This window comes from Colias croceus, chromosome 19 (genome assembly GCF_905220415.1).
Source record: "Colias croceus chromosome 19, ilColCroc2.1".
NCBI lineage: Eukaryota > Metazoa > Arthropoda > Insecta > Lepidoptera > Pieridae > Colias > Colias croceus.
In genome coordinates this window covers 2270237-2290515 of record NC_059555.1, presented here as the reverse complement: position 1 = coordinate 2290515, position 20279 = coordinate 2270237, and the positions used below count along the sequence as shown (strand labels likewise).

The window sequence follows — 20279 nt, the reverse complement described above, 5'->3', positions numbered from 1 at the left end:
CGGGCGAAGCCGCGGGCGGAAACCTAGTAAGATAATAAGTTTCATAATTTTTGAGAGAGCTTCATAATCACCTGCGCATATTTATTCCCACTGGTCCCGTATACTGCTTAAATTATTTACTAAAGCTTATCATGCGAATATACAGAAAACCGTTTCTCATATTATACTTCTATCTTTATTTTCAGTATGACGATTATTATCCTGTCGTATTTGATGCCCTTAATTTAATAAAGGATAAAGTCATGATAACAACGATCTTGTCATTATGGCAACTGGCAACTAATATTCTTGGAGACTAGCCAATTGCACACCACATAATATTCAATAAATAACTAAATAATATAACATATTATAATGATTCATGTACTTATAATATAATTTAACTAGCTTTCTGCCCGCGGCTTCGTAAGCGTAGTCAAAGGAAAACCCGCATAGTTCCCGTTCCCATGTGATTTCGGGGATAAAAACTATCTCAAATACTTTTTCAGGTTTCAAGCTATCTTTATACAAAAATTTCATGAAAGTTATGCTAGTAGTTGAGGCTTGAAGAAAAATAGATAGAGAAGCAGAGTTATTTTTGCAATTATAATAAAGAAATTAAAGACTTTTTAACGGAATTTAAACGCGATTTATTCATTATATTATTTTCCCGACGTTTCGAACACTTTACAGCGAGCGTGGTCACGGGAAATAATACGTCGTCGGGAAAATAATATAATGAATAAATCGCGTTTAAATTCCGTTAAAAAGTCTTTAATTTCTAAATGTGTAATACTCACGTAAAACCAAACCCCAGAAAATACAATTATAATAAGTTTTTCCTATATCTATTTCCAAAATTGGATCATTTTAAAATGCATCGCTTTTTCTATAAACGGGTTGCAATTACGGCCACATGCCTTGTCCCTTCCTTTGTGTAAGACCTTCATCAACCTCCGTATAATTTGTTATTCAAATCCTCTAAGCCGTTTTGGGGTGACGCACTCACATACTTACGTATGTAACTTTCCTTATTTATTCCGGTGACTTAAATAGCTTCTTTGTTTTTGTTTAAATTTGTTACAAAGCAGATATATACTTGGTATTATAATTTTATAAAAATCTTCATGTATAGATGTATTTTATATCTAGAAAAAAGGAAAAAACAGTTGAACTGTATATACTGTACATACGGCTCCTGTGCCTAGCTATTAGCTTTATAACGGAATATACCTACAGAAAATAATAAGTACCTAATAATTCGTGTGCGTTGTAATTACATTAATTGTAAGTACGTATTATCTACACTAATATGTATTATAAAGAGGAAAACTTTGTTTGTTTGTTTTTTTGTATGATTGTTACGAATAGGCTCATAAACTACTGGACCGATTTTGATGAAATTTGGCACAGACAATCTTTAGACCCTGAGAAAGAACATAGGCTACTTTTTGTTGCGAAATATAGAAATAGAAATCGTTTTATTTGCCACCATGCAACTCTTAGTAATTAAACACAAAACAGAAAAAAAAGATAGTAATGGAGGCAAAAAGGACTCCCCGTCAGCAAAGCAGCAACCATTATTTAAAATGTATTGCTGCACTGATTTTCAAATATGTACCACGGGCGAAGCCGGGGCGGACCGCTAGTTTAATATAAAATACAAAATGAAGTTTAAAATGTCATGTCATTTTGCCGTAACCGTATATAATAAATAAGTTAGAAATAAAATAGATTTATCAAAATACAGTTAAAAAAATACCAACTTCTTTACAAGGTTACTGAACTTCGCAGTCAGTATATTTAAGTTAAGACGATCTCGCAGATTGCTTATCTCCGTCTAATGAAGGGAACTTTTAAATTTTCCCTGTACGTACAAACTTTTTAACTTCGTTTGGCGTATTTGTTATGTTTTTTTAATGTTTTACGTTTGTTTTCGTAATTAATTTTGGATCGTTTGGTACCTAAAATTATTAAAACATTTAGTTTAGTGTAATTGTGATAAATGTAATAGCCATAAACAATAAGCATAAGTATCTGTACATTATCTGTTATGATAAATTAGGCTTTACCATGCTAGAAATAAAAGCTTAATTGTAATGGTAAACAAGGTTAAATGTCAATAACAAGAGACCAATCAATTTCTTTATTCCCGTCGTCAATCCTTTCCTTATCCATTTGGTAAAGGGCAGCGCATTCGCAAAGCTCCTTCATCTGAATATTCATAGACAGTGATGGTCGCAGTGAATGACGTATTCCTACCGATTAAAAACCTACTGTGTTCTATTGAGACGCTTTAATGAAGGGGCCACCGCGGATGCTGTGTAGAAGATGTTTGTTTGTTCGCGACCCCCTTAGCAGCATACCGTCACTGAGCCAAAAACGCAAACCTAGAGCAAGGCGGTATGCCAGCTCTATGATCATGGGCACATAAATACGCCTACTAAATGGGATCCACTGCATAATATAAAATTGCACTGCATAATTGTCGCTGTCCCATCTTTAAAACTACGAAACGGAGTTGGAGGTGAAATTACGAAGATGGAGGTTTTATTATGCAAAGACATGGGTTGAAAACTAGTAGGTATAAGTACATTTCCGAGTTCCGACCTTACTCTTTTCGTTTGTTAAATCGTAAAATAACTATTCAAAGTCGATCTTTCTTCTCGTAATAAATTCAATTACTATAGTAATATTTAAGCAAAGATCAAGCATCATACATGTCATTTTTGTAATAATTAATAGCCCACGAATGACGTGGCCTAATAAATTACTGTTTCCCATACTAAGTAATTACTTTAGTTCCTCAAGTAACTATGTCGTCAAAGTTAAGACGGGATTAGACCGACAATTTCGAGCTTATAAATGATTAAAATGTTATGGTGTAACTTTATCGCAATTTAATCGCTTGGAATATAAATAATATATCATAATACACATACCTAATTAATAATTTTATTAAGTGTTTATATTTGTTTGTACGACATACCATTTCATTCGCAGATAGAGTAACTTATAAAGAAAAGTATCTACCTATATTTTATCACCCATTTATATTATAATATATTATCGTAATATTTTGCTTTGATGATAATTGTGAGATCGTGGTTCTTTGTTAAAAAACTGTTTACTAGCAATAAATAATATTATTCTACTATGTATATTCAATAAAAAAACACGAGAAGTTCGTTTAAACTATTTTACTAATGAGCTTTAAGTTTTTATTAGTACCTAGGAACTTTTACTGATTCGTAACACAATAATGTTCGATTAAATGACAACGGAAACTTCCAGAAGCTTGCGATAAATTAATAATGATGTCAAACGCTTAATAAAATGTACCCAAGTAACAAGTAATTATTACTTAATTACCAAGTGATGTGTAGTGTGTACCATTAATTCTCGAGTCCCGACATGCCAGTTGCCTCGTGCGATATTTTTTTACGAGTAATTACACGTACGTAATTGGAAAAACCTATTTAATTAGTCTCATAAAAGCAGTAATCGTTATTTAAGCCGCACCTATTAAAGCATAGTTTATTACAACGCCATCTAGCGGAGGGCGTACGAACTACTTGAACATTGAGAATGTAGGTTCTATGTAACGCAGTTTGTGTAGCTTCGTTTGACGTGAAAGGTTCTTTTCTAAGTTTTGACAGATATGTCGTAAGCGAATTACTTGGAAAATGTCTAATATGGAATTTACTGCGGCTGCAAAATACGTTACCACCAAGTTACCACTTATCGAAACTATTACTTACATATTTTCGCATAATAAGTGATGGTAGGGTTTCCATTTGAATTAATAGAGGAGTAAGTATCTAAGCAATTAGTAAGTAGTGCTGTAACTTTCAGAACGTTATTTTATACATATATAAATTCGGTAATCAAAAAAGTAAAATACAATTACTCAGGCTGATTCATCTCAAGTCTCGTGTAATTTATATTGTCTGTAAAGATTTACTAAACAAAATTCAAAATAAATCTTTAAGCTAATACAAGATTTGTGTTTTTTATTAAGTTTATTTACTAGTAGCTTTATGCTTTTTTCTTCAACGAAGGAAAATGTTTCTATTCCATTATAAGGTATTATTTTCTTAGTTTGTGGTACCTCATAAGTTCCGTAGGGTAAACTAATATAAATATTTATGTTCTTAAACCACCATTTTTAATGCTAATAGTTTCTCTTTTACCTCAAGGAAATTGAAAATAAATTGCATAATCCATTCATCTATAGTTATGTTTACATGTATTTGTTTACACACTCGTTCTGTAAAAATATGCCCATGGAAAATTCTAGTATGAGGTACAAATCAATACATAAGAGTTCCCACCAAGTTCCCACTCAGGGTTGACACTTTGACAACAAGTGTGTCAAGTGCACTTATTCGACGAACAGATCGATAATCTTTTTATTGTCTGTATTTAGTAGTCTAGTAGTAGTACGATACATAAGCATTGGGAGCAGAGCTAATGATTGCATAGGTACTTTGACATATTATCTTAACCTATATTCAACAGTCTTTTGGCTGATTAGTGAGACGCCTTGTCAAAGCTAGGTTGATGGTAATATGTATAGTAGTATAATACATAAGCAATGGGAGCAGAGCTAATGATTGCATAGGTACTTTGACATATCTTGACCTATGTTTAACAGTCTTTTGGCTGATTAGAGAGACACCTTGTCAAAGCTAGGTTGATGGTAAGCATCCACGACCGCCCAAAAACATTTTTGGTAGTATCGCGATAGTAAAGCGAAATTGATGAGGGGATAAAGAAAAGGACTGAGAAGGTTATTGAAAGGCTAGGAGCCTCTGCCGCCAACACTCGTCTAACGAAACTATCACACATATCATGACGATCAACTGTGGTTGTGTTTTCCTCTTTGTTGCGAGGTCATCAAAGTCGTCAAAGTATACTCGACTCTCACAAAAAAATTATGATCTTTGTAAGACTGTAAAAATAGTTATAGTAAGTAGTTATAATAAGGTAGCAAATGTTATGTATAGTAAGCACATTTGTGAATTTTTGTATGTATTATATTATAGTATGTATGCTCCCGTTAAAACAGGTTTTTCGTTTCAACGATACAAAGTAGAATTAATTTACAGGGTTTTATTCCATATTGGTTATAAAGTTAGAACTACATGTAGTACATATTATAAATGGAATAATACTACATCTTATACCAAGATTTATTTGTTGTTGTAATTACTTATTCCGTCCTCGTTACTCCTTTCTATTAGGACTTGAAAAGTGGCCTGCTTTATAATTCAAAATGTGTTTTGGTGTTTTTCAAGTTTATTCGACTTTAAAAGTAAAAGTAAATATATATTTTGACAATAATGTTTAATAGAATACTAGAAACTAATTCTAACAAAATAAAGGCAGAGCTAATAAGCATGGTTCGTGGAAAACTTATTCTTAATATTAAGGACATATTGCTTTCATAATCACATGAATAAATAGAGACTGAAGAAAAAAGATACGTAAATACATTGATCATAATTATCCCTAAGGACTTGGTTGTTGGCACGTGCTTCTCGAGGAAAATTTGTTTCCATTCTGTTATACAGTGAATAGAATTTTCGACGAAATCAATAGAAACACTTAATGATACATTAAAATATGATTGTTCTAATTTGCAGAGTCTAATAAATAATATTGATGGCATACTCGTTTATGGTGAACATTATAGAACAAAAAAGACTGAAGATGATGATAAAGTACAGCCTTCTTGAATTAGTCATTAAAATATCGAAATTCCTTCCACAAACAAAAACCACAGAGTTCAGCAAGTTATTAGGTCTCGAAAAAACGATCATCCTCGATCGAGTACACACACATCGGACTCTAACTTGACCGAGCTACTTCGCTTAGCAACTGCTTCGCGAGGCTACTTGCTCTGTGTGGACCCAGCTATTAAATATAGATTAATTAGAGTATGACGGTTTTCTTGTGAACCACGTGTTTGATTTGGCGTACCCTTGTTGTTCTCACTTGGTCAATTTGGCAACATGGAAACTGCGCGGTTTTATGAAACATCAATTTTTATTTACAGGGTTGAATAGCCTAGAAGTATTGGGGAAAAGGATAAGGTTTACTTGTGTAAATATTTGGGAATATTAAAGGGTGTAAATAATAAAACGGCGTACTTCTTAAAAAAGTATTTATTTAAAATTTCCAACTAAGATTACAGAAGATAAACAGATTACATTTAATACAGCTTATTTAAATACAACTATAATAGTAGATAATTTACTATAAACTTATGATATTATACATACTATTAAGACCAGTAATAATTCACCAATTATTATTAAAAGTCAATCGATGCATATTAATTTATAGAACGGAGCAGAACATTCCAAATATTTCATTTACATGCTCCGGTAGAGAAATTTGAGAAAATAGAAAATTCTAGGTTTTTCATAGAATTTTCAAAGGCAAAATGTGCCGCAGTAAATGAAATAGGTTATTAGGAATTAGGACTCATCTGTTCGTACGAATCAATTGATCTAATTACCTACTTAGTAGCACTTATTTTCACAAGATGTTGGTTGTGTAGGGCTGATTTGATCAAATATAAGAGCAAGAGAAAAAGTATTTAATTTAGTAGTTTTACTTCTTTGTTGAACTAAGTAGTAGATAATATTTTGTTGAAACTTTTGGGTCAATGACCAGATTAAGGATACATTATTTCAGTAAGAGGAACTGAATGTGACCATCAAAAAAAATCAAAAGGGGGTGTAGGCTGTAGGTATTAAATTTTATCTTATTATTTTACTTTAAACGGTGTCCTGAGGTTTAATAGTGAATGTTTGGAAAAAAGAAGGACATTTTCTTTTTCAATTAAATAGGTACATACTTAGAATACAAAAACCATAGATTTTTTCCTATTTTTATTCAAATCCATGCATTTTGAATTAATTGAACTTGATCATGAAATCGTAACATAAATAGACATAAATTAAATTTGTGTTTAAAATATAGATAATAATGGATGTATCTTACCTTATTTCTTCAACAAATCCTTTATCAAATTCGCTGCGCTAGGTCTACATAAACTATTATAATATTATAATAAAATAACAGTATTTTCCTCATCTTTTAACAGTGTTATATTTGAGACGAACGCAGCACGTGTGTGGGGTCAGAATAGGGCTGTCAATTTTTATTTCCTATAGTATATTATAGTCAGTATTATTTATGAAAGCGAGTAGGAAAACGAATATAATACATTGAATAAACTTGTTATTTCCTAAATGTTTTTAAAGCGAAACTTATTTAGGCGCAAGAGACCTTTTTTGAGAGTAAAATTTCAAGGTTGCTTCATGTGCAATACCGTCACGTTATGGCGTAAGGCGACGATTTTGGTATCTTTGAATCTTGCTAAAGAAGTTTCACTTCCGACACGTGTGCTCGGCACACACGCTCTTTTTTAATAATTATGAATGTGTTTTGTTTATGTACGAATAACACGTTAACAAAGTTAGGTGCGATTGGAAAAGGGATTTATAGAACAATAGGGATCAAGTCCCAAATATTTGTGTGAAGAAATTTCATTACTAGGCCGTCAACGTTATCACATACGCTTATCAAATGGGAGACCTTTCATACGGTCAAATGATAAAAATAATGTTGAATTATGTATTAACTAATGTAAATAATAATTTATTAGTACCGTTGGTAAGCCTTTGGTTCGGTTGAAAAACCATCTTCACAGAATCCGGATCAAAATAAAGAAAAGATAGTGTATATCATCCAGTTATGATTTTTGAGTCTCTCCATATGTGAACATACAAAAATAAAATCTTCCTTCTCTATAATATACTAGCTTTTCGCCAGCAGTGTCGTCCGTTTTGTCTGAAACTTAAACAGCATAAAAATTCATTATTTAGATTTAAAGATCAAATGATACATAGTGACGGACAAATAGCGAGAATCAACTTTGTTAAATAGGTATATTATCTAATGAAATTTTAATTATACTAGTAATAAGAAACGCATATGTTAGCCCATGCGTTTAAAAAAAATCTATGCTAATATTATAAAGAGGAAGAAGAGGAGTTTGTATGTATGTATGTATGGTTTTCACGCATAAACTACTGAACCGATTAAAATGAAATTTAGCACACATATAGAGTAACTTGGATTAACACATAAGATAGGTTTTATCCCGGAAATCCCACGGGAACGGGAAAAGCTAGTCCCTATATATTTTAAACGTTTTTTTTCACGCATCTAGTAATAGTCTGGCCTAGTAATAGTAAAAAAACTTACTAAATATTGGCAACCCTACATTGAATTGTCGATAGAACGTGTACTATGCTTTGAAAGCATATTAGTAAGGCTTCATTTGGACAAATTGTGTGTGATTTAATTACTAGCTCTTGCGGGCAAATACAGTTTTATATTTTTATGTAACAGAATTGAATAGTGATCACTATACGTAAAAGGTTTGTTTCTTTTTAGGAATGCATTTTTGTTAAGGTTATAAAAGTTGGTTTTTACTTTTTTGTCGTAGGTTATTTTGTAAATAACTAATTGCAAACCTAAACTTAATTATTGACTTTATGAGACAAATTTAATTGCTGTATACATTATTGCGCCATATATTATCAACTAAGTACACAATATTCAAAGAAAATTCACATTATATTCAATAAAACATATTATGTGGCAATAGGAAACTGCTATGTAGAGTCATTTAATTTCGTCAAAAAAATAATCAGATTTTTATTCATCATCATTTCGTTTATTATTCCAGAAAAACAAAAGGTGAATATAAATCAATCCCTATCAATAAAACAAGAGAGCACAATAATACAAAATATCTTTTTCGGCAAAACTCTATCTAATTTCAAAGTTAAGTTGCGTTTGAAATCTATACGTCTTTTGCTTGCGATGTGCAAATCTTTAAAACATAAGAATCTTTTGAGGAAAAGGGGGAAAGGATATTCGTTCAATATTTTATTTTAACTTTAAAAAAATGTTATTTCGGTATCTCTACCATTTAAGGTAAGTACACATTGCATACAAGCTTAATATGCAAAGTGATAATAATGAATAATAGAATAATTATAATACTCAAAAATTGGAAAAGTACAATAAGTAAACATTTCAAAAAAGGTTCTGTTCATCAATTCTACACGTGTTTAAATAGCTCGATACTGTTAGTAACCCGCCTATAACCATCTCATAACTTATTCAGCGGCATGGTTACATAGGTGTCAAAACGTCTAACTGCCAACACGTCTAATCCTTCCGAAACAACTTTAATAGCGGCATAAATCAAGCCTTTTGACAATTAAAAATAACTCCAAGTTCGCGACAGCGCTATATCGCTTTATTTCAGCATTCACGTTCAGTAGTAGGAAAGCTGCGATAAGGAGCAGTGCCTCTCGCGAGCGCGCCGGCCGCACTTACGGAGTCGTTGCGTAGAAAAATAAAAAAACAAAACGCGCGCGTTTTTTCAAAACTAGAATGTGATTTTGAAACCCATTAGTTGCCAGTGTTGTCGATGGCAACCAAAAAAAAAGTAATTCGCTTGCCGTCTGTGGTAAGGATTTCGAATCGAATAAGTGTTCGCAAATTAAATTAATAGTGGCATGTGTCAATGTTATTTTTTTTTACAACGGTCACTGCTTGTTTATTTTTTTTTATACCTCTATATTTTCATGATCACGTATTATATTATGTATATAAAACATTAACATTTTCACCCTGTTAATATTGCATGTAGATGTAGCACAAATATAGAAACTTCGTTCAGAAACCTTTCCCTCAGGTCAAGATGTGACCTTCGATTTTTGCACGTTATTTTTACGGTATTGTTGGGGTTTATCCCGCCCTTGTTCTCACATTTATTGAAGTGAAAAACATACATTTGCGTCGAGTCAACATGAATATAGTTTTATGTCAAATTCTTGTAGATCAGCACTACGTTTATCTCTTTTTCATCTCGTATTAATAAACTACAGGAATACAGATTTTTGGTTTACTAAATATATTTAACAATCAAATTATAATAAGTATTTGTTTCTCCTAATATTGATTTTATATTATACTATGAAGTTGACGATAAAAATATAGAGGCAATTTTAGTTTGTTTGGTAGGTTATAATGAAACGGCGTAAAAAATCGCTTTGAAACTTCTTAGGAGGTTAAATCAAAAATTTTTTTAAACATTTGTACATATGTAACAATAAAATAGCCTCAGTAAAAAAAAATATCTGAAGTCAATGCACCGGCTAAGCTGTGTACTATGCTATCCATACTAATATTATAAATGCGAAAATAACTCTGTCTGTCTGTCTGTTACTTTATCACGCCTAAACTACTGAACCAATTTGCATGAAATTTGGTATGGATATATTTTGATACCCGAGAAAGGACATAGGCTACTTTTTATTGCGAAATATGTACCACGGGCGAAGCCGGGGCGGACCGCTAGTGTTTTTATAAATAAAGAGTTCTACCTCAATAGCTATAGGTATATATATCTAGCTCTTTCTCTATACATTTTAAATAAGTTCTTAATTTTGAATAATTGACCTTTTTGTTTTGTTGATATTCTTAATATATATAAATCTCGTGTCACAATGTTTGTCCTCAATGGACTCCTAAACCACTTAACCGATTATAATAAAATTCGCACACCATGTGCAATTCCAACTTCTGATTTGAGAGATAGGATAGTTTAAATCTCAAATCGTTTTAAAGAAAGGGCGAAGCCGCGAGCGGTAAGCTAGTAATCTATAATAATAATATGTAATCATGCAAAAAAGTTTTAAGGGTCCAATTCTAATCTACATAATGTTTCGGAAGAAATCAAACGTAGCAATCAAAACAAGTCTATCCAATTATAAACAACAAATCCAAGAATTTATAAAGCCAAAGAGCTGTGAGACAAATACTCCATTACTTGAATTATATTGACTCCGAGTTCCCTCTGATTCTTACATGAATTAATCAAAACTTTGTGACCTCGAGTTTGTGTTTCCGATTTTCTCTGTTCTTAATTTGGTTTCAATATAGAAAGGTAATTAACAAAAATTTTTTGAAGAGTGAGAAATATACCTAATACTGCCACGGTTCCTTGCGTATATGTTTTATATATTATTGTAGTTATATAAAAGGTTATTTTTGCTTTGTGGTTTATTCTCGAATTAAATATATTATAATTAAAAAAAATTAAATATATATTAAAGTTCCTTGCGAGTATGTTATGTACAATTTTAGATAAACAGTTCGTTTTTCTATCTGCATTTTATTTTCTTTGAGTTTTATGAAGGTAGAGATTTCGACCGGGGTTAAAATATAGGTATATTTATCTAATACATTCTAAATCTAGGAGGCATACAATATATAGATAGCATTTATATAGATACATAAAACATACAACGTTTATTACATAAAACACTAGAGAGATAACTATAACTATAAAAATCTTAATTTATATAAATCTCGTGTCACAATGTTTGTCCTCAATGGACTCCTAAACCACTAAACAGATTATAATAAAATTCGCACACCATGTGCAGTTCGATCCAACTTGAGAGATAGGATAGTTTAAACATGTAGGTACCACGGGCGAAGCCGGGGCGGACCACTAGTATATAATATATAAAAGTGCTAAACCAATCTTTATTTGTCCAGCTATTTTAAACTATCTGTGCCATGCGGTATATTATATTATGCATGAAGACCATGAAGTGACTGTCTTGTTTATTTGTGGATAATAATTATTACAGCATAGTAGTAAAGCCCTCGTAAATTGGTTATAAAGTCATCCAGTTCAAAAAAATTGAACAAAATATACAATTTCTTTATTAAAGGCGTATAATACTGGACTTCAAATAACACAATTTATTTTTAATATCTTCAATGGGAGCTAGAACTATATTAAAATTGTATGAATATTATATTATTAATGCAACGAGATTAGATATTCGCATAATATTTACATTGTTTAATGTATATTCGATGATGCGGCGCAGTTTACAAAACCTTTTTGATGAATTAATAATAATTGTAAATATATTTTGTTAATGTATCCGCTCATAGCTTCGTAACATTTGTTAACATTTCATACTGAATATTAATAGGATATTTATAAACACTGTATTGAAATCGTATGGAATTAGCATAAAATAGTTATTTGTATTCATTTATATATTAACCCGGAATCAAAATAATAACACTTTCATATAATTCCGATACTTTTTCCAATTAAGGACATAACGAAGAGTCTATAACGTTATAAAAAGCAGTAGAAGTGTGAAAAAATCTCATTAACATAATTTAAATAAATTGGGCTTCCGTGAGACACTCTTGACATCTTTATCAATGCACAAAGTGAAGTGGCCTTCTCCAAAAATATAATTATATCTTCTCTGTTTTGAAATACAAGCTTTATATTCCAACAGCACTTACCAACCAATGGTGAAACACAAATCCATTTAAAATGGCTTCTAGAAACTAATTAACTTCTCATATAAACTTAAATTACATCTATATTAAAAATTTTTTAAAGCAATTAATATAATCGCTCATAGAGTTCTAGTTTTTACGTAATAACGTACCTAAGTACACAACATGTTTGAATGTAATGCTAACAATTCAAGAAATTTATACATACTAATTAAACTTTTTATATATTTGTATTTTAATTTATTATCTTTTCATTTTGTAAAATGAGACTCCTGATGGCTACTGAAACCCAGCAATGCGTACGAAATCATTATACCGTTCCTACTTACATAAAGCCTCCTTTTTCTAACTGCCACAATATACGTCGTATTTTAAATTAAAATAATGAAAAATGTAATTAATCTACGAGTTTAGGAATATCAGGTAATAATAGGATCAAAATAGAATTATTTGTAGCGAACATAATTAGGAAATCTCTCCGGGCGTAATTTAATTAAATTATTCCAACCATCTTCATTAAGAGTTTAAAAATTAACATCCCTTCGATACTAATTTGCACGAAAATTCGCTTTTTAATTCTTTTCCGCGCTTTTAAAAGATAAATTAACAAATAAATGGTGCTTGAATGACGTAGCCAGGAAAACCTTTTCCAAGTGAAATGTTGAAGGATCTGTAAGTATTTTTCATGTTTCCGGATTACCTTTTTCTTAACAATAAGAAATTTATACAGTCTTAAAAATAAAATGAATAGTTATTTTGAGGGAAGTTCAAAAGGTTAATTTCAAAATAATAATAGATTTTTATTTATTACAATAAACACAAACAAAACAATGTCAGTTTTATGAAAATTTAAACCGATAAAGCGGCTAAATAAACCAGATCAAGTTTAATTAAAAACAAGCAAAGCCAATAAATTAATAAACCTTAAAGCCAGAGTTTAAAGAGATCTTTCCACAAACGTAATCTCTTGTACTAGGAAGTAATACCACTTGCAATTCCAATTAAATATGAGACCAAGACTGTTATAAGACATTGCAGATGAAGCCAAATCCTCCTTGATACAGTGGTAAACGTTTGAACGCTAACCGAGGGATCTTGGGTTCGATTCCCGGTACATGAAAAAAAAAATGTCTCGATCTTGTAGGATATAGAAGGTTGATCACTTACTTGTCCGTACAGAAAATCGATCAGTGATACAGATGTACGCATCTGCCCTATAACCCACGAGACACGGGAATCTACACTTTTCACAGATAAATTAAGTATATTGTCTACGTATGAAATAAATAATTATTCTTTTTTTTATAAAGCTTAGACTGCTAATGGAAACTGCAGAACGTAGTAAATTTTAGTTATTGCTGCCCTGTGCTAATTGTGGTCATCAAGAATAGTACTTTTGTCAAATTGTACAAATAGAAGGGTTGAATGACTGGTATGAAAACACACCGGCGTCTAACGTCTTAGTGTTTGTAAAAGATAAAAATGGGTATTTGAGGGATTATGAAAAACTGTAATAAGGTTACGAAGCACTTATTTTCATACAACATGTATGCATTTGTAGAAATGAGCATGAAATATAAGTATTTTTTTTAATGTGAATAAAAAATATTTTATGAAGACAGTGCGAGTTATTATTTTGTGTAACAAGTTTTAATAATTAAACTTTGGTTATATTTAGAGGAAACTAACTTAACACACTATAAGATAGAACTTAAGAGATTTAATGGCTATTTAGATTACAAAATTATGTTTTTTCATTGATTTGATGACGATTAGGTATTCCTTTTAATGCTCGTACAGCATAGAGCTTCAGAAAATGTCTTCCAGCTACAGAGATCTTAAGCTCTCATTGAATTAGATGAAGTATAAACATTTATCCTTGGATATTCAATTTTACACCTAAAAACAGTTTGTCTGTACAGCTTCAGCAGAAATCCATTAATCAGAGAGTTTACACAGGGCTAAGGACACTTCTTGTGTATTTTGGAATAAATGTGCGACAATTTTTCTCCCAAAAAATAATAGCTATAAAATATGTCTTCAAGAAAACTTTTTTAATCAAAAATAGATTGGGATGAGACTTTATTCTGATAATATTTTGTCGTAAACTATTTCATTTCACCAAAAACAACAATAATAAATAATTGGACCATGATATAGTTTTGATTAATGAACATATACAATCTAGTTACGGACAATATAAATGAGATAATATTTCTGTTGATTAATAAATTATTATATCCATCATAATTGAAATATATAATTAAGGTATAGATTTTAATACTTTATATAAAAAATATAAAAAAAAACTAACGAAAATCTAACAACATCGGATATAAGAAAACAAAGTCTGCACATATGCCATAGGTTTGTACATTATTTGTATATATTTAAAGAAAGTTCACCAATAAGTTTTATTTTTTACTCAAAAGCGTAAATAAAAAGATCCCGCCTAAGCCTTTTTATCAAGGATCTAGCAACTAGCAAGGCTTTGCTTCTAGTGCCACAGGCTCCGACCATTTGTCTCTTAAGCTTCAGTTTTTTAACCAACTTCAAAAAAAAGGAGGTTTTCAATTCAGCCGGTATTTTTTTCTTATAAACCACTATATACTTCAAAAAATTCAATGAGAATATATTTCTATTGTAAACCACACTTTAATATATAATTATTTAAGTAAACGCATAAGTTAATGCTAAAGGTTGTAACTGTTTTTTTTTGATCATCTTACAAGGTAATTTAGATTTCTTAAATGATATAATAGGTACTTACGCTAAAAACTGATTAGTGAAATGAACTTTTACGGCTACACTTGGAAAAGGAAGTAACGATATCCTCATACAAAATGTACTTTAAGTAACTCATTTGCAGTAAGTTTCGTGGTTTAAACACTTATTAAGAACCTCTGTGCTTTTATAAAATAAAAGTAGACTGTACTCTAATACTTGTATCTCCTTTAAAACAAACGTAAATTTATTTAAAAATTAAATACTTTAAAACATTTAAGATTTTGATGTCCTTTATTTAACATAGGTATAAGTTTTTTGCCATTATCATTAAATGAAATTGTGTAATTTATTTTATTTATTTATTTAAACAATTAGATTACAGAGATCCATTTATGTTAGTAAGTGACTTATTAACTAATGTGTAAATATTAAAATATATCCCCGACTCCGGAACTAATAAAAAATATGTCACAACCACTGACAACCTCGAGCTACTTCTTTGGATAAAAACCTATTAAATTATTTCGGATAGGCATGTCTTACCTATCTATCAGACAAATACAAAAAATAACAAGATTTAATATAAACAAGAACTCGTGACAGCTGAGAAGACACGTCTCAATTTGTATATTAATATTATAATGTATCTGAAATGGAAATTGAAATTATTAGATATATATATGCATTTTAATTTGGCTTGTACTTACGTTTTTTTGACTTGGTTAGTAAAAAGTTTTTTTTTATGGAAAACAGATAGCTGATAAACATGCATACATAATTTTAAATAAATACTTAAATAGATAATTAACACCCAGACACAGAGCAAACATCTATGTTCATCACACAAATATTTGCCCCGGGTAGGAATCGAACCCACGACTTCTAGCTCGAAAGGCAGGGCCACGACCAACCAAGCCAACCGGTCAGTCAGTTTAGTGATTATGGTCTGTTGTAGAAGCTTCTTCACCTGAAAATTTAACAAGCAAATTAGTAACTGAAAATTAAATATACAATATTTTTAATTAACTTAATATTTTATTTATTGTCTATACTAATATCACAATACTGAATAGTTAGTTTGATTGAATACGCTAATCTCAGAAACTACTGGCAAAATTTGAAAATTACTTGCAGTGTTCATTAGCTTATTTATTGAAGAAGGCAGAGGGGGGGGCAAGAAGGGAGCAATGTGGGTAAAACCGCGAGGCACAGCTAGTATTTTATGTAAGCAATAGGTACAATAATATTACTGTTACTAAATTAAGGGTAAATCCCATCACTGTCTAACAATTTCAAGCTATCATAATGAAGAACATTGGACAGCTGTGACTCCTGAAACACGAGTAGTAATTTTGTGGTTGTCATGGTTACTAGCATTCAAAGTTTTGGTTAAATCTAATGGGAAAGTTAGTTAATCTAAGCGTTTATTGCTGTTTTAGTAAGGTTTTAGTTGAATATTATGTAGGTATTCCCTTTCATTGTAAATCTTAATAAATTTACAATACATATAAAATTGTCCGAAATCGTATTATTTTTATTACCTGTATAGAACGCGAAATTGGTTCTCAAACGAAATTTATGTGTCTTGTAATAAAAGATAAAATATATCAGTAATTTTCTGGGATTTATACAGCCTTGATAACATCTCATGACGTTCCAATTAATATGCTGTTATAGAAATGATTTTTTAAGAATTGGCTCATGTAAACATTATTCAACAATAAACTACGTACTTTCATCTCATATTTTTTTTAAACGGAAAAAAGAGATAGAGACCCTTCTTGTTTAAATACTTGCATTAAAATTTTATGGAAAATCCAGTCACTATATCAAAGAGAAGCACGCCTAGATAGAGACTTCATTTTGTTGGAGATAATGAAAACAAATTTAAATTTTGTATGTAGATTTCAAAGTTGAGTCTATAAAAACAAATAACAGCGATTTTCAGAAGGGTGACACGAATTATTCGCATGTTTTTGTAACCCAACTTTGTCCTAACTAGCAAAAACAACGATGTTTTATTTGCCTTGATAAAGGTTTTCATTTTCAGTAAGTATTATATTATTTATTTTAGTTTAAACGAAAAACTGATTACAGACATATTTTTTATATTAAAATATACAACATGGAGGTCTTCAAGAAAAGAGTGAACGGGTACCTTCTAGGAAAGCGCGCTCGATCTTAGGCCACATTTCAGCTTACCATCAGGCGAGATCGTGGTCAAGTGCTTCCCTATCAGGCAATAAAAAAAAATAATGTACGGGATTAATTTTCGATACCTATAACCGTATCGTATTGTTTAATATATTTAATTAAACAATACGGATATTTTCAAATTATATTAAACTAGATTTCCGCCTGCGGCTTCGCCCGCGTTTTCAAAGGAAAACCCGCATAGTTCCTATTCCCGTGGGATTTCCGGGATAAAACCTATCCTATGTGTTAATCAAAGTTACCCTCTATATGTGTGCTAAATTTAATTGTAATCGGTTCAGTAGTTTATGTGTGAAAACCATACATACATACTATTTTCTAGGGTTTGATTTTACGCGAGTATTATACATTTAGAAATTAAAGACTTTTTAACGGATTTTAAACGCGATTTATTCATTCTATTATTTTCCCGACGTTTCGAACACTTTACAGCGAGCGTGGTCACGGGGAGACTGAGATGTTGTACGTCTTGATGGTCATTCAAAAATTGTTATTTGTGAACTACCTCCACCTATTCCTCCGTAGTTGGTATCTGGAGTATTTTTCCGGATGTTGGCAGTATTGGCTGATCGTGTCTTCTAGTCTTTTGGTACGTTTGACATGGGATTTTAAATTCTTAATAACAGGATCCCAGGTGTTAGAAAGTTTCAAACCATCTTCTCTATTGAAATTTGGATGTTTTTTAATTTCAATAGCCTCGCGCACAAGTCTTGGAAAAAATTTATTTTCTCTGGCAAGGATTTGTGGTTGGTCAAATCTTATGAAGTGGTTGTTGTCCAGTGTGTGTTCACATACCGCAGACTTCTTGTGACGCCGATGCTTGATATCCGCAATGTGCTCCTTCAGTCGGTTAGCAATGCTTCTTTTTGTTTGGCCGATGTATGAGAGACCACAGTCACAGTCTAACTTGTACACGCCTGCATCTTGTAGAGGAATATTACTTTTAATTGGTCTCAAGAATTGGTTTATCTTCTTATGCGGCTTATATATAGTTTTAATTGAAGCTCGTCTTAGGATTCTTCCAATTCTGTCAGTAACTCCCTTCACATATGGTAGGTAGGCCGGTTGTCTTTCAACTGTGTGTGGCTTCGTTCGACTCCTGTGATGCTGTGGAGGCGCCTGCAGCTTGTTGTTACGTAGTACTCGCTTGACATGCTGCAGTTCCCCGCTGAGGTGGGCAGCATCACAGAGGTGGCGGGCTCTCTGAAACAAAGATTTACCGACAGAAGCTAGTTGGCAAGGGTGGTGGTGAGATTCACCATTGAGGTACCTATCAGTATGAGTGACTTTCCTATACACTGTATGGTTGAGCATGCCATCCCGTCCCCTCATTATTAAAATGTCAAGAAAGGCTAGACGGTTGTTAGTTTCTAACTCCATAGTAAATTGGATGTTTTTATGTATGGAGTTAAGATGTTCTAAAAATGCAGGTATATGTTCAGTAGGGAGTATTGTGAAGGTGTCATCTACATAGCGTTTATACAGTCTCGGTTTGACTGGTGCTGTGGCCAAGGCTCTCTCCTCGAAGTCTTCCATAAAAATATCAGCGACAACGGGTGATACTGGAGAGCCCATGGCCACCCCATCAACCTGCATGTAAAATTCACCATTCCACAATAAATAGCCAGATGTTAGGCAATGTTCTAAGATCTCTGCATATTCTAATGGCATATTGTGTTCACCTAACCTTTTCTTAACAATATTGATGCAATCAGTCACCGGGAGATTAGTAAAAAGAGACTGCACATCAAAGCTAACCATAGTTTCATTGTTTGCGATATTTAGGTCTTTTAATATCTCAACAAAATGGTATGAGTCTTTAACATAAGCACTGGTGTTACCTCTGAGGGGAGCGAGCACCCTAGACATGTGTTGTGATAGTTTTTGAGTGGGTGTATCAATTTGACTCACAATAGGTCTTAATGGAGTATTAGTTTTGTGTATTTTAGGTAAGCCATACATCTTAGGAGGTTTCACGCAAGATGGAATAAGATACTTAGTGTCAAGATTTAATGTCGTTTTGTGTTTATTTATAAGGTCAGTTGTTTGTTTCATTACCTTATTTGTTGGGTCCTTGTCGACTTTTTTGTAGGTGTTTTCGTCCGACAGTATTTCCGACATTTTGTTGTTGTAATCTGACGTATCCATTATAACCGTTGCGTTTCCTTTGTCAGCTCGGAGTACTATTATATCTTCATTCTTTCGCAGGTGTTTTAAAGCGATAGACTCAGAGCGAGAGATGTTAGGTTTCGGCGGTTTGCAAGTGCGTAGTACACAAGATATGTCTTGCCGAATCGCCTCCGCGTCTTCTTTAAGAATGTTGTTTTTGAATAAAGTATCCTCCACATGACTTATTATTTCTTCGCAAGGTATTTTTTGCGGCGCAGGAGCAAAGTTTAAACCTCTATTCAGTACCTCAATAGTTTTGTTATCAAGAATTTGTTTTGACAGATTGACAACTGCTGTCACTTGAGGTTGACATTCAGTGACGTTTGGATACTCAGATGACATTGAGTTATTCTTCTTGGCCAGTAATTTTTCTATATACATACACACATACATAACATACATACATACATAATTACAAACCTTTCCTCTTTATAATATTAGTATAGATTACTAAGCTTTCGCCCACGGATCTCTATGCTGTTGTCGGTCCCTTCAACAATCAGTGTAAAAATTACGATTTGTTACTCCATGTCGAAGTGAAATAATTATAAACATATTTTCGTATCTTTCGAACGTCCCAACCGTTGCCTTTTACATAAATATTCATTTATCTATATAATATTAATTGCATCATATTGTACCATTATATTGTACAACAATCAAAGTCTGTCCAGCCCTGTAGGTTAAACAACAACACACATACATAGCTTGGTTCAAGTTATATCTTCAAAGTAAAGTGCAAGTGCATCTTGTAG

The 20279-nt window shown here is 31.9% G+C and overlaps 1 protein-coding gene across 1 annotated transcript; it reads right to left on the bottom strand.

The window, feature by feature from the left end:
* Nucleotides 1-17735: 17735 nt before the first annotated feature.
* Nucleotides 17736-19890, bottom strand: LOC123700520. Its single transcript, XM_045647757.1, has one exon. It carries the CDS (start codon nucleotides 19864-19866, stop codon nucleotides 17857-17859), a length of 2010 nt encoding a protein of 669 aa, XP_045503713.1. The 5' UTR covers nucleotides 19867-19890; the 3' UTR covers nucleotides 17736-17856.
* Nucleotides 19891-20279: the final 389 nt, after the last annotated feature.